At 43.7% G+C, this 14,588-nt stretch overlaps 1 protein-coding gene across 17 annotated transcripts in view; it reads right to left on the reverse strand.

Annotated features, from left to right (window-relative positions):
* Positions 1-14,588, reverse strand: part of NCAM1 (neural cell adhesion molecule 1) — a 315,308-nt gene that overhangs the window by 40,488 nt on the left and 260,232 nt on the right. For 6 of the 17 annotated variants that reach the window (XM_017883165.1, XM_017883171.1, XM_017883163.1 and 3 more), the window contains exons 9-15: positions 9,498-9,527; positions 5,197-5,347; positions 4,643-4,827; positions 4,204-4,300; positions 3,710-3,880; positions 2,717-2,848; positions 1,564-1,578 (exon numbers count right to left, since the gene is read on the reverse strand). In XM_017883165.1, the coding sequence (XP_017738654.1) occupies positions 1,564-1,578; positions 2,717-2,848; positions 3,710-3,880; positions 4,204-4,300; positions 4,643-4,827; positions 5,197-5,347; positions 9,498-9,527 (781 nt within the window). The remainder of the gene's footprint in view (positions 1-1,563; positions 1,579-2,716; positions 2,849-3,709; positions 3,881-4,203; positions 4,301-4,642; positions 4,828-5,196; positions 5,348-9,497; positions 9,528-14,588) is intronic. The other 11 variants (XM_017883174.1, XM_017883175.1, XM_017883169.1 and 8 more) reach the window with 3 other exon arrangements.

Genomic DNA, 14,588 nt, shown 5'->3' on the forward strand with positions numbered 1-14,588 from the left:
TATATATATATATATTTATACATATATAAAATCTCACCTTTGCAAGAACTGAGCTGGCAATGCATGAAAACCACTGTGGCCTTTGAAGTACAAGACCCAGTTACTCTGATTCAGTACTCAAACTCCAGTCACTGGTTAGAAACTCAGAGGGGAGCCTCATCCCAGCCTTCCTCTCTTTAATGTAACTAAGCCAGCATTCATTTACTGATCAAATCCAGACCAGAGGAAACCTGGAGACTCAGTTGAACCATGAGTTAAAGATCAGGGAAGATCCAGAAGGAAGGTTCTCTCATGCCCAGAGTGACTCCTCCCAAACTTGCTTAGGGCATAGCAGCTGCACGCCCAGAGCAGGTACCTGTCAGTCCAGCCTGATGGCTCCATCCCCCAACTCTGATGCCTTCAAGAGCTGGTTCATCCCGCACCAACTCTGCTGAGGGGGGATTTGGCACTTGCTCAAAATCTCAGAATGCCTACATGTAGCTACTTAGTTTTTGCTGTTGCTGCAATATTTCTGAATAATGTTAGAAAGATAAGCTTCCTTGGGTACCTTTCAGGAGCAGGGAGCCTTTTTCTGAAAAGACTGTACAGCTTCCTGAATACCTTTTCTTCGGTGTCTGTCTGGGTAACACCTCCCTCTGTTATTCTGGTTCAGCCTAGGAAGAGCCAAATCTCAGGAGAAGGGAAGTTTAGGGGCATCTCTGCAGGCTGACGGGGTCAAACCACAGTTCATCTCTCTGTTACCCTTGTTCCCTGTGTCCTCTATGTACAGCTTCCATGATTAGGGTGTCCTTCTAGTGAGGAATCTCCCCTTCCCTACCATGCATGGCAGAAGAGCTCCTACATTAGCTGGTTAGTCTTCGCCAAACAAAGAGATGCACACTGCAAGTAACTACATGCTAAAGAACAGAGCTGACCGGAACTAGAGACTTAACTCTGCAACAGCTGCCTGCGGGACATGCCCATGGCTCAGAACCAAAGTTCATGCTATGTTTTGACTATGGCAGCTACAAGGAGCCTCTCTGGCCATCCTCCTATTCCCCTCCAGCTACCAAGCTGACAGACAAAAAGCAAGGAAGCAACTGAGCTCAATTCCTTTATCTCCTAAAAGCAAATATGAAAATCCTTTCAGGTTTTTTTTCCTTCAAGGTATTTTGAATAGTGACCTGGTGGGGCTGTGGTCACTTTCCCGGCATCCTGGCTGAAGGTGAGGCGGGGCTATAGCATGTTATTCAGGGCCCATCTGCAGACTTCCACCATGCTTGGCTCAGCAAACATCATCTTTGCCGTGGGGTAATCATCACACACAAAAATTAATAAATAAGCACAATTTCCAAAGACACAGAAGTTGCATGCTCTAAAACAGGAAGAGTGTTAGCCTCTTGGAGTAACCTACAGACGTTAACAACAGCACAACTAGACTAAAGTCAGTGTGGTTAGGGCCCAGACAATATCATCTACTTCAGCCTCTAGGGAACAAAAAAGGGACCAGAACTAAATTAAGAACTAGAACTAGCAGATGTTAACGCTATGGAAACAGGTAATGAGGTATGAAGAGGCACTTACGTGGAGGAGGGCTATCTGCATTTCCCATGGATGGAACACAGACGAAAAGAAAAGACAAGAGACAGACCCAAGAAAAAAAAAAAAAAGATGTAAAAGATAATGACTAGAATCCGCAGAGCACATGGAGCTGGAAACTCAAATTATCAAGTTACTTCAAATCCAGAGAAAGAAGCCATTCCTGTAGAAGGAAGATGAGACAGGCTTTCCTATTTCTGGGAAGAGGTAAGGGTAGTGGGTCCCTTTGCAGGTCCCTGGCTTCAAAGAGAAGGAAGCAAAGGATTCTCCCAGGTGCATTTTCAATCCAGGGGTCAGAGAGCCCAGGGAACTCTGTGAACACTCAGGAATTTAGTTCTATGGCATCTTCTTTAGCTGGGTGGACTCAGGAGCATCCCAGGGCAGTATCTCTGTCTGCAGAGGGGTATGACAGGAGCAGAGCTTGCCCGGAGCCTGGCTGCTGGTGGGAAGGGAGGGCACAGTGGGATAGGCGTAGTTTAAAGAAAGAGGGAATGGCAGAGGAAAACCTAGAGATACATCCCTGAGTGGAATGAGGGGGAAGCAATTCTCTTGAAAGAGGCCATGGGGAATGCTCTTGCTATGGGAGGGAGAGGAGCAGAAAAGGCCAAGGCCAGGGCTACCTCTTCCCCTTGGTTTTGCTGGGTTTCTGCTACTGCTCACATATTCTATAGCAGTTTCCATTTGTCTCTGACTTAATATCTCTGCTGCATCAACAATCTCACAATGCATTATGTGAACTGTCACCATCTTTACCCGTGTCCTGCAAGTCACTGGATGCTTAGGGCTTTTGTGGCCTGTCAAAAAGCAACTCTCCCAGATCCTCTGACAACCCACTCCTGGTTTTCTCCCCACTTCCTTTAATAATGTGTTGGTGCCCTCCCCGCGGCTGTTATTCTAACGAGCTGGACCGGCTACTAGGACAGTGTCCCCAACCCCTTGGAGAAAGAGAGAATGAAGGGACTGTGTGTTAGCTGTCACTGAGAACCAGAGAACTAGGAGGTGGGGCCTCCAGGAGCAGAGGGATCTGAAAGACAAAAAGCTGTGGTCTGAACAATGACATGGGCCAGCTCAGGGTCCCCCGCTGCCCCCAGGGAGAAGTGGGTGGGCTGAGAAAAGGTGGGCAGCTGGCTTTACTTACGGACTGGCTGCGTCTTGAACTCGGAGGCCGCACTGATCTCACCCAGCCCTTTGCCATTGAGCGCCGCCAGCCTTACGGCGTACGTTGTTTCGGGCTTGAGGCCCACAATGGTGACGATGCCCTCCATGCTGGCTGTTATGAGAATATGGGAAGGATGACAAAAGAGTGAAAGTCTGCTGTTAAAATAGTGCAGCCACTCTGGAAAACAGTAGGGAGGGTCCTCAAAAAATTAACTATAGATTTATCATTTGGTCCAGCAATTTTATTTCTGGGCATATGCATAGAATTGAAAGTCAGGACCAAACAGATACAGATAACTGGCTATCCATGTTCACAGCAGCATCATTCACAATAGCCGAAAGGCAGACACAACCCCAATGATCACTGACTGAGGAATGGATACATGAGATGTGGCATATACATACAATGGAATGTTATTCCACCTTAAACAGGAAGGAAATTCTGACACATGCTACAACATGGATGAACCTTGAAGATATTATGCTAAGTGAAATAAAATAAGCTAGCCATAAAAGGACAAATGCCGTATGAGTCCACTTATAGGAGGTACTTAGAATAGCCAGCTACATAGAGACAGAAAGAATGGTGGTTGCCAGGGGCTAGGGAGAGGTAGCGAATGAAGAGTTAGTGTTTAATGGGTACAGAGTTTCAGTTTGGGATGATAAAAAGTTGTGGAGATGGATAGTGGTGATGGTTATGACTTAATGCCACTGAACTGTACACTTAAAAATGATGGAATATAAAATGTATGTTATTTATATTTTATATTAATAAAAATAACTAGAATTGATCTTTAAAAAAAAAAATCTGGTGGACAGATAGTGACATGAGATCAACCTGCAGATGTGACTTTGACCTAATTTTGGAGGTGCAGTTCCTAATTCTCTAGGAACACGCACAGGATGGCAGTGCGGACATCTGAGTACCGAGGTACTCATGATCCCAATGGAAACACCGACTCCCCCAACTCACCTTCCTTGGCATCATACCACTTGGAATGCCATACTTCTTCACCCACTGCTCTCCACTCAGCTTTGTATTTGAGGATGGGCACCCCACCTGTGGCCTCTGGTTCATCAAACTGCACCTGGGCTGTGCTGGAGTATGGCTCCACCTGGTCGATGGATGGTGAAGAGGGAGTGTCTGTGGGGAGGACACATATGGAGACCCAGGTGAGCCCAGTTTGGCCCAAGACCATTAACTCCCAGTCACAAGGCACATCTCTTTCATTTCTGCTCACTCTTGGGAATCCTGTCACTGTATCCTGTACTCCTGGCCCATCTCACCAGATGCTTCTTCCCCAACATGCCCCATGCGCAGATCCAATGACTCCCAGCTTCCCAACCCTCTGGCTTTGCTGACCCTGGCCCTTTCTTCTTCCCAATATCCTGGAATCACTCAAGTACACAAATTGGACTGGCAGGGGTAGGTGGGGGGTTGTGGCAGCTGCCGTAAGGGACACTCACCTGCTTGAACAAGGATGAATTCCAAGGACTCCTGCCCAATGCGGTTCACTGCAGTACAGTTGTAGTTTCCAAAATCATTTTCAGAGTCCGGGGTCACCTTTAGAAGAAGAAGCTCTTGGGTTACAAGTGTCCCACGGGATGGTCACAGACTCAGATCTTTATTTACTGGATTAAGTGAGTAAAAAACAGAACTAGTAAAGTACAAATCATTAGCTCCAGCCCAGCCTTAAACAAGAGAAAAGAATAGCAGAGGGGCTCATGGGAGAGGCACATTCAGGGAGGGGACTGGTAGAGTGGGCGAAGGGGAGCTGAAAAGAGGCCCAGTGTCTTCTCTAGCCCATGCCAGAGAAGTAGGAGAGAGGACTTGAGCTGCATTTTGGAGCCCATCTAGAGTCAAACTGCGCTTTCTCTGCTCTGCCCCACCCCCATCCTGACTCACCTCCAGATAGCTGGCAGAGGGGGTGTTGTAGATCTTGATATTGCTGTAGTTGGAGCTTGGCAGCAGCTGGCCATCCCGAAACCATGAGATCGTGGCACTGGGATAGGCAAATACCTCGCAGGTGATGTTCACCTGGTTCCCCTCCCAAGTGTACACAGCCACAGGGCCCTGTAGCTTCGGGGCATCTGCAATAAATAACAATGACTATCGGGATCACTGCCATGATCATGAAGCCCCCATATCCTGTCTCCTGGCACTGGGAAGGAAGGTGTGCCCCAAAGCAGAGCTAGTGCCTGGTATAGTAGAGGTCAGGGCCGTTTTAGAATTCCTGTGCACAGCATGCAAAGACTCAAGGGCACAGCAGGGTTGTAAGAAGCCTGGAGATGGTGTGTGGGGGGTGGCTTGGGAACAGAGCTCTGAATGGCCCAGAGCCAGCTGCAGGGAATGTGAGCAGAACTCATAGGGTACAGGTAGGTCCTTGCTGCTGTTTTCCTCTCTCATCCTGACCCTACCTTGCCCCACCCCTCCCATGTCCTTCCCCATTTATTCCTCACATTGCACTTCAAGGTACATGGACTGGGAGTCCTGGCCGATGGTGTTGCTGGCGGTGCAGATGTACTCTCCGGCGTCAGTATACTGGATGCTCTTCAGGGTCAGCGATGACACACGGGCATGGCTGCGCACCACCATGTGCCCATCCAGAGTCTGCCGGGGGGAAAGGGAGCGTGTCAGAGCCCGAGGCAGAGCGGAGGGCAAGAGTGCTATGGCAGGATGGGGTCTAGGAGACTAGGCCATCGCTTGTCTGTGACCTGTCTCTCTTCCTCTCTCCTCTCTGTATCAATGGCTTTCTTACTTTAGGTACCATCTAATGGGGGAGGCTCTGGGAAGCAGCATGAAAACTTGGGAGTATCCAAAACAGAAAATGAGACTCAGTTATGTCAGGCAGCCTGATCTAAGTGCCAAGATTGGTTTGGGGCTAGGTTCCCCAAGATGACTTTGTTTGGGATGTCTAAAATGGAAGCAAAGCCTCCAGCCAGCAGATACTGCAGCAGCAGCAGCAGCAGCAGCAGCCCTACCTCATGAGATGCTGGGAAAACTGCATTGCTACCCTGTCCTTTCTGTCTGTCCACCTGCCAGTTCCACGGTGCATTTACCCGTAGCAGGACATTCCAAGTGCCCAACATAAGAAATTATTAAAGAAATCCTTATTTCTGCAGATGCCTCTTTCCTGGATGCTTAAAAGTGAAATAATCCCATGTAAAAACAAGACAAACAACTCAAAGATCAGGAGCCACTGCACTGGAAGTGAGAGTAACTGGGTTCTCTCTCCAGGGACAGTGGTACAGAGAGTCCTAGGCAGGTCTGGGATCCTTGACACCTTGGCCACCACCATTTTATAGTCCTTGATACAGCAATGGGCTTCCTAAATCTCTGGAATTATAATGATTGGTTAAAAAGAGAATAAGTACATGGTCCTAAGGCAATGGGTACTGGAGTATTTCCAAGCGGATTTTCCCCTTGACATTCTAAGTAAAAAATGCTGGCCCAGAAGAGTCTACGCATGTGGCCTAACTTCAGATTCTCAGGAAAGTTAGTGATCTGGAGAAAAGGTCTTGTTCTGTGCAGGCTGGGCCCTCTTGTCTCCAGTATATGATGTTCTGTAGGGATGGACAGGTGGTTATATTCTGCACCTGGCATCTGTCGTCCCATGCATTGGGTCTTTAAAGAATGACAGAACTATTGGCTTCAGGTTCTTTGGATATGCTGATTTGGGGCCCTGAAGCCCAGAACTGCAATGTCATACAGCAGCCAGAGTAGGAAGCTCACAAGAAAGGCATCACTAGCCTTGTTCAGCAGTCTCAGCAGATTTACCAGGAGAAGTCCCTTGGACCATCACTGACAGAGCTAGTCTATTCTGGTCATCTCAGCCCCTCGCATTTCATGTCTGGAAGCTGAAAAACTACTCTAGCAAGAAGACAGAAGAGCCAAGCAAAGTCATGACTGCCTACTGCTGTGAGTGCCATTCCTCCCTGGGATGAGTTCTCTGTTGCTCTGCTTTGACCTACAAATCTGGGACACTGGTTGGTTGAAAGACGCATCCCAGGAGATGCCACACATTAATGAGAGATGACAACAAACAGGTGTGGAGCACTTCGTTAGGAAGCCTCGTGACACCCAGTTTGTTGGTGATACTGGAGTTTTGAGGGGTGACAGTGCTGATACATTCCAGGACTATTTTCATACGTCATACACACAAGTCTTCACCTGTGAGTCTAGACTAGTGGCCTTGAGAGCATGGGGCCATCCCTGCAGGTATCTCTAAAGGGCTGTGCTGACCTGCTTGTCTCTCTTACTTGTCCAAACAAAGCAGCACTGAAGGCAGAGGGAACTTAAAGACAACCCCTGGCCTTTCTGGTGATCTCTGTGATATCAACCAGCAACTGAACTAAAATTCTTTGTGACACAGACCAGACTTGTCCTGCGGCTGCCACACACAAACTTGGAAATTGAACCATACTCTTCTGGAAGTCAAGAGAACATTTCCATAAGGAAGAGATGTTATAACAAAAGAGGCAGAGAAACTAATGTAGGCAAGAATAGGACCTTAATGACAACAAAGCAGGGGATATTCCGAGTCTTTACTCGGAATAATCTAGAAAATGGTTGAAGAGAAGCTTAGAAAACAGTTGCATGGACAGCCATGCTTTTTTTTTTGATTCCTATCTAGTTTCTTTCAGGAAATTTCTCCATGTGGAAATTTCTCTTGTTTAATGATGTCCACAGACCAGCCTTCTAAAGAGAATTCTTATTTTGCAGTAGGCTCACTACAGATTTGGTGATGGAATTATCTGCCAGATGCCCAGTTCTCCCTTTGAGAATACACAGATAGACTCCAGTGTCATTAGACTATCTTCCCCTGAAATGCTTTTACTCTGGCTCCTACACAGCTTCAGGGAGTGCCACCTACCAGCCATCCAGACAAAAAGTTATGCTGACCACCCAGGCTGCAGCAGAAGGAGCAGACGAGCTCTGGGCAAGTATGAAAGATATTGATGGCAAGAAAACTCCTTTTTTCCCCAAAAGTATGAAGAGTAATGATGATTATTCTTCTTATCAAAACGTTTTTGTCTCCCTCCTTCCAGGTAAAAGTGCTAACGCTTTTAGAACTTACAAAATGAAATTGGCCATAACCCGAGCCTTCTTTTGCACTCATCTGGACTTATGGTCTTCATCTCCGAATGAGACAAACAGGAGACAATGGAACTTCTGAGCCCTAGGGGCAGCATCCACTTGAAAGTCAATTATGTCCAAAGTAAGACACTCACGATAAGGACACTTCTGAAAAATGGAGTGAGGTGTCTGCTTTCCTGGGAGAAAACCTATTCCTTCCACTTACAATAATAATTCTCTTAACATCTCCTTAATGCTCCCTGATAAATCTCACCTCCTCCTCAACCAGGTCTAAACGAGAATGGCAAGGAAAGTTGTATGAGGCCAAGCAGAATGAGATCTGTAGCTGCTTAAGAGTGGTTGATAATTAACCCTTCTTCTCTCTCTTCCCCAGTCCCAGTGGGTCCATGACTTTTGGACAATAAAGCACCCAACCTGTGACAGCACTAAGTGATTCCTGTGCCACAGGCGGGAAGCATCTCAGTGAGGATGTGCACTTAACAGTCATCCCAGTGACAGGGAGGAGGAAGGTCTTATACACAGGAAGTTTAGAATGAACCGAATTTGACAATGGCAGCCTGTTCATGTGCAGAAACTAAGATCAGTGCCTGGGGACAGGCAGTCAACTTTTAAATATTAAACAGCATATCAATATGGATGGCCTTGACCTGAACACATGAGTTATATGTTATGAATAATTATCATTTCTGAAAGATTAAGAGGATAGATTTACCAAATTAAAATCCAGAATCTATAGGATCATCATGTTCTGCATTTATAGCATTACACGATCAAAGCCCCATCTGGATAAAAGGCAAAGGCTACTTTAAAAAGGTCCTTAGAGATTAGATCCTTGAATCTCATCTGAAGTCTACTGGTTTTATTTTCACTGTATGTCACTTCATATAAATCAGGTAAAAAATTATAGGCATGATCATAAGTAGGGTCTTGAGATGTGGCAATCAAGGTCTAAAGATTAATATTTAGCTTCAGTTTTCAAACTAAGTCCCACATTATCCAAACTGAAGCAATGAGTCAGAGAAATTTCAAAGGCTAAATGCTACTGACTTTAAAAAACATAAAACCATTTGTACCACATCATTCTAATCTCATACATTTAATGGTCTATAAAAGTAATGGAGATATGTTTAGCAATTTGGGAAAACCAACGAGAGATGTCATTTGCATTGCTTTTGAGATGAAACTTGACGTGATAATTTACCAAGACTGATTATTATAAAATAAGTGAGCAACAAGATGAGTTGAGCTGGAAAGGAAAGGGAGGAGTGGGTTTTTAGATCACTAACTCTGTGACTTTATGGTCCAGAGCCACATCAATCATGTGAGTCAAAAAACTTTCATCATTTCAAAATGCCTGGCCTGGGAATTGGGGGCAATTTATTTCTATTGGTATAATTACCTGGATGTGATTTTACCAGCACCAGCAAGAGAGTAAGATCCAGTTTTAGGAAATAATATGGATTTGTTCATCCACTCCCAACACAGCTTGCTTGCTCATCCTAAAATGATACTATTGCTAAGTAATATCTACCACTATCAACCTATTCTTTAATCTAGCTAAATTACTAATTAGTTTAGCATGTCTGGTTATTAAACTGCAATGGTGAGTTAAACTGTAATGCTTTCGAAACTAAAGACTGGCTAGTGGTCAGGCAAGCTATACCTCTTGCTTCTCTGGTCGAGTCCACGAAGCCTGGAGAGAACAAGATATAAAACACAACAAGAAAGCAGTAAAATTTTACAACATGTTGCTTTAGAGAATGTATCACACTGCATTCCGTGCACATGCAGCTTTTCTTTAATTCAGAACTTTTTCCAAGGCCCACTTTCAATGGTGTGTTTATTACACAACTTAACTTAGGATTTAGCTTATGTCCAGCTTTTTTTTCCCCCTTAGGCACATTAAAATGTATAATTCAAAAGGTTCAGGCTTTCCTAATCTTTGGTATACCTAGATATGAATACCAGTAGGGCCAGACTGCTCTTGTTCCAAAATACCTTAAATATTGCTCACAGTATTTGGTGACATGACTAGTTCTAACCACATTATCTAGAGATACTTAGAGAGTAGGTCTCCTCCAGCTGGGTGTGGTGGCTCACGCCTGTAATCCCAGCACTTTGGGAGGCCGAGGCGGGCGGATCACGAGGTCAGGAGATCGAGACCATCCTGGCTAACACGGTGAAACCCCGTCTCTACTAAACATACAAAAATAAAAAAATTAGCCAGGTGCGGTGGTGGGCGCCTGTAGTCCCAGCTACTCGGGAGGCTGAGGCAGGAGAATGGTGTGAACCCGGGAGGCAGAGCTTGCAGTGAGTGAGATAGTGCAAGTGTACTCCAGCCTGGGCGATGGAGCGAGACTCTGTCTCAAAAAAAAAAAAAAAAAAAAAAAAAAAGAATAGGTCTCCTCCTTTGGATTTTATAAGGCAGCTTATCATAAATATACTAATGCCATTTAATGCTCATGCATTTTATAACTCTTTGCATGCATTCTGTGAAAATCAAATTTTTATTGCCAAAAAGGTACAAAGCAAGGAGCAGAGAGGTACACCAGGAATGAGAAGTATGAAGTCCTTGAGACCAGGAGTCAGGAAGCTTTGAGGATACCAAATGGAAGTAGTTGTGGGAGGGCTCCAGTCCTTAACAGCAGAGAATGCCCAGATGGCATGCGGGCTCCAGCATGTACCATCTTCATCAAACACGGCATTCCATTCACAAGTTGGCATTCGCAAGCCAACCCAGGGACACAGGGGTTAGGGAAATTTTCCACCCACATCTAGATTTTTTAATTTCTCCAGCACTTGGAAATCTATTCTTCTTACAGTTTATCTGTTTTTCATACTACGATTCAAAGATACGATAGATGCATTGTTCTTTTTATTACATGGCAAGACTGCCTGATTGTCTCTGATGTTCAGATGGAAAAAGGATAGAAAAGATGCCAGAATCATAGCAACGCAATCCAGGGAATGCAAATAAGTTAGCAAACATTTAGTAAGAGTCCACTAAATGCAAGGAACTTTTGTGAGAAATGAGATGGAAATATCAACTTATGTCACATGATGTGGGAATGAAGAAGAAGGTGAGAACAGAGGAACATGCAGAGACCAAAGTAACGGTGGGCCAACATGTCAAATGTGCTTGCCAATTCCACATCACTTAGAAGCTTGTCGGTTACATGCCAGGGCTGCAGGAATCAAGATCTTTCTTTTGAGAGACTCTATCACACTGAGTTGTATGTTTTTTCAAATCTGATTATTCTTGTGTCTCCCAAATCACTACGGTTCTGTGGCTTTTAGAATAAGTAGTTGCTAGTAACACAAAGCTTCCAGTAACATAACCTCTTTTGTGCCTGGTGGAATGATAGGAAATATCTTGGCCCTAACCATTTGGTGAACGTGTGACCCACATTAAGACAACCTGATATGCAAATGTACACACTTATGAAATAAATCAAGGTATGATTAGTAATCCTCCAAAAATTGTTCTAGGTTGTTTTGATATTCATATTTTATTTTCTTACACACAAGTCTGCAGGAATATGTATATAAAACAAAGCGAAGCATTTCTCTAATTTTCTTATGTATTCTATTATTCATGTGCCCACACACTGGATAAACCTGACTCTGATTGCTCAATGCAGTCATCTTTTCCAGTGTTTAAAAGCAGGCCCTGAGTTTGTACTGAATGAGGAATTTTTTTCTGGTGAAAAGGAAATTCCAGCTTCCAAAGAATCCAGAACTTCAAAAGTTCTCTTACTTGTGGGATATTCTGTCAGCCTAAGATTCAAGATTCATGGAATGCTTTTCATTTTTCCTATCTCTTCAGATCTCAATTCTTCACTGCTCTTCTTTCCTTAATAAGGCTTTATAGGCCTTTCTTTGTCAGCCATTTCAAAGGCAAAGAGATGTTCAAAGAGGCATATGATGGATTTTTTCTGCCAGGGATAGAGTATGTAAATCATCATCTGTGGGTCTCAGGCAGTAAGTAAATGACACCTGGAATTTAGCAGCACTCACTCAAACACCTGGCAATATTTAAAAGGAATCTGGGCAGGATGAGTAATGAAATAACATGGATGCAGAATCTTTCTGAGGTATCACAGTGACTTTCATACAGATGATCAAATTGACCCATTATGATGGTCAACTTTTTTGGTCAACGTAATAGTAACTACTAAGAAATGCATCAGCTTTTGAACAGCTGATCTATCTTAATGATCTCGATGACCCAAACAATTAGGTACCCTAGCTATTATCAGTTGTTGAGCTAAACCAACTCAACTAGCTGAAGCTTAACCGATTGGTAATGGTCATTCTCAGATGAGTGATTAGACTCAATACAGAGACATGATCAAAGGTAGAGTGTGACCTGAATTCAGGCTCATTGTACTTGTTTTTGCTTATCTCCCCCCTTCTTTTATAATGAACAAGAACATTGGTATTCCATTAGAAAGTCAATAACCATATGTCTATGGTTGAATGCCCTCTTTTCCACCTCTTCCCTTAAGAAGACTAATACCAGACTACACTCAGCAGTGAAGCAAAACACAAAGCTGCTTTAACTCACTTACATTGTAACTAACTTTATTAAAGGAATCATTGAACCTTCCACTAAAGTAATACAAACCATGAGAGAGCACTGTGGCACCGTGGCATCAGGTGGCCTACCTTCTGAGCCACCGAGCCAGAAGGAAGCCATTGTGGCAGTCCAAGGGCTCTGTACTTGACCTTGTTTTAGTCAACATTTCTATCAGTGACTTGGACAAAGATATTGCAAATAAGTGTTCATACAAGGTTGGAAGCAACAGCTAATACAAATGTTAGATGACGACTGCATTGGAAGACTACTGAACTGCCTGCTCTTGGGCTCTATGCTTAGGCTGGGATCCCCACTGACTGCTCTACTTCTTTACTTTTAATATACACATGGGTTGAAGTGTCCTGGACACACAGATTTCTAAAGTGAATTTCTAATGAGAGTCAGTCCTGACTGGTTACAAAGATGGACTCAAACAGTCATTCTCAAGCCAGGGGGTGTTTGTATGTGTCATAGTTTTAGTAACAATTAGAGGTGGTTACTGGCATTTAACAGGAAGGGGACTAGAAATGCTAAGTTTCTTGCAATGCATAGTACAGTCCCAGTGAAGGAAGCCTCTTCCCAAATTGCCACCATGACCCTGTTGAGAAGCACTGGGCTGCAACAAACAAACTGCAATTTTTAACATAAATAAATATAAAATTCTGCAATATTGGTTAACCAATCAATTGCATAAGAACAGGATAGGTGATATGTGGCTTAAATGGGGTTCATGTAAAAAAAGACCTGAGCATTTTAGTTGACCACAAGCTCAATATGAGGCAACAGAATAAGGAAACTGTTAAGAGCTAATACTCCTTTACCTGCATGATGGCATCCACATCAAAGAGGCAATGGCCCTCCTAAAGTCTGCATTAATTACGCTGAGCACAGCAAAATTTTAGGGGAGCACTAGTGAACTGAAACTATGTAGTATAAGACAACCAGAAAGATAAAAGGTATGGAAACTATGACATATGAGAAATAATGAAAATAACTAGTGTGTTCAAGGTAAGAGGAGTGGACTGGAGGAAAGTCGAAGAGTTTTTAATGGCTCTCATGCAAAGGACTGAGTGGCAGAGGCTGGGAGGACTGAGCAGAGGAAGGGGCAGGGAAGCAGCTCATTCTGCTCTTCAGTATTGGCCAACTCCCCCACAGAGGACTGACACTATCATGCTTCAGACAGGGACCGACTGGCTTCCTGGCAAGGATGCTAGGCCAGGGTGCCAGGCGAGACTGGATGACCTCAAAAGGTGCCTCCCGAACATCTATGATTTTAGCATTTTGTGTGATCTAAATCTCAGGAGGCTTCTTTACCTGACCAATTAGATACAATCATCTATTCTCATTTGCTTAGCATATCATCCTGATTTTAAAAAGAAAATGGTTGTTTTCCACTCCTACAATTACAGCGACGCTAGTAATCTTGATTCCTAATTATATAGAATGCAACTTCGGATGGAGGAGAACATGAGGAGAGGCTGCCAAAGTAAAAATGAAATGTATTTTCTGTACTCCAACCAGTTCATGAACAGCCCATATTTGTTTTCTTAATTATTAGCTATCCACAGTGTAAGATGGACAATATGCCTCTTTCATGTCAATATATAATTAACAGAAATGGCAAATTTTCTTATATAGAGTTTCACTCAGGCAAATATGTCAGGCTGGTGTCACATCACTAGCTGATTTGGAGGACTTGTTTTAACACTGATTTACTCATGTTCCAATAAAGTGAACTTGAAGGCAAGTAAAAGAAATACAATACAACCAATGTGGCTGGACTGAAATAACGATCTAAGATTAAGACAAATGATCTATAGCGATAGCCGAATTATATAAAAAGTAGTCACTACTAGGCTTGAGACAGCCTCTGCTGGACACCTGTCTCCATATTTAGCAAGTATGAATGTGTATTAGTTCCTGGCTATTATTCTCATTCTAGAAAAATGAAATCATAGCTACAAGCCAGAAGTGCCAACCTATTAAAGAACCTCCGTAGGCACAAATCTTAATAACCTTTCTGGTCTATATTGGCTGTTGAGCTATTCCTAGAAAAGATATAGAATTCAAAAGCATCATTCATCTGAGGCAGATATTATTTCTGTCCTTCACTGTAGGTCAAAGATATACACTGGGTCACTCTGGACAAAAATCTACTTTTAAGCTAATGTAGAA

The sequence above is a fragment of the Rhinopithecus bieti genome, unplaced genomic scaffold, assembly GCF_001698545.2.
Source record: "Rhinopithecus bieti isolate Rb0 unplaced genomic scaffold, ASM169854v2 scaffold_11964, whole genome shotgun sequence".
NCBI classification, from domain to species: Eukaryota; Metazoa; Chordata; class Mammalia; order Primates; family Cercopithecidae; genus Rhinopithecus; species Rhinopithecus bieti.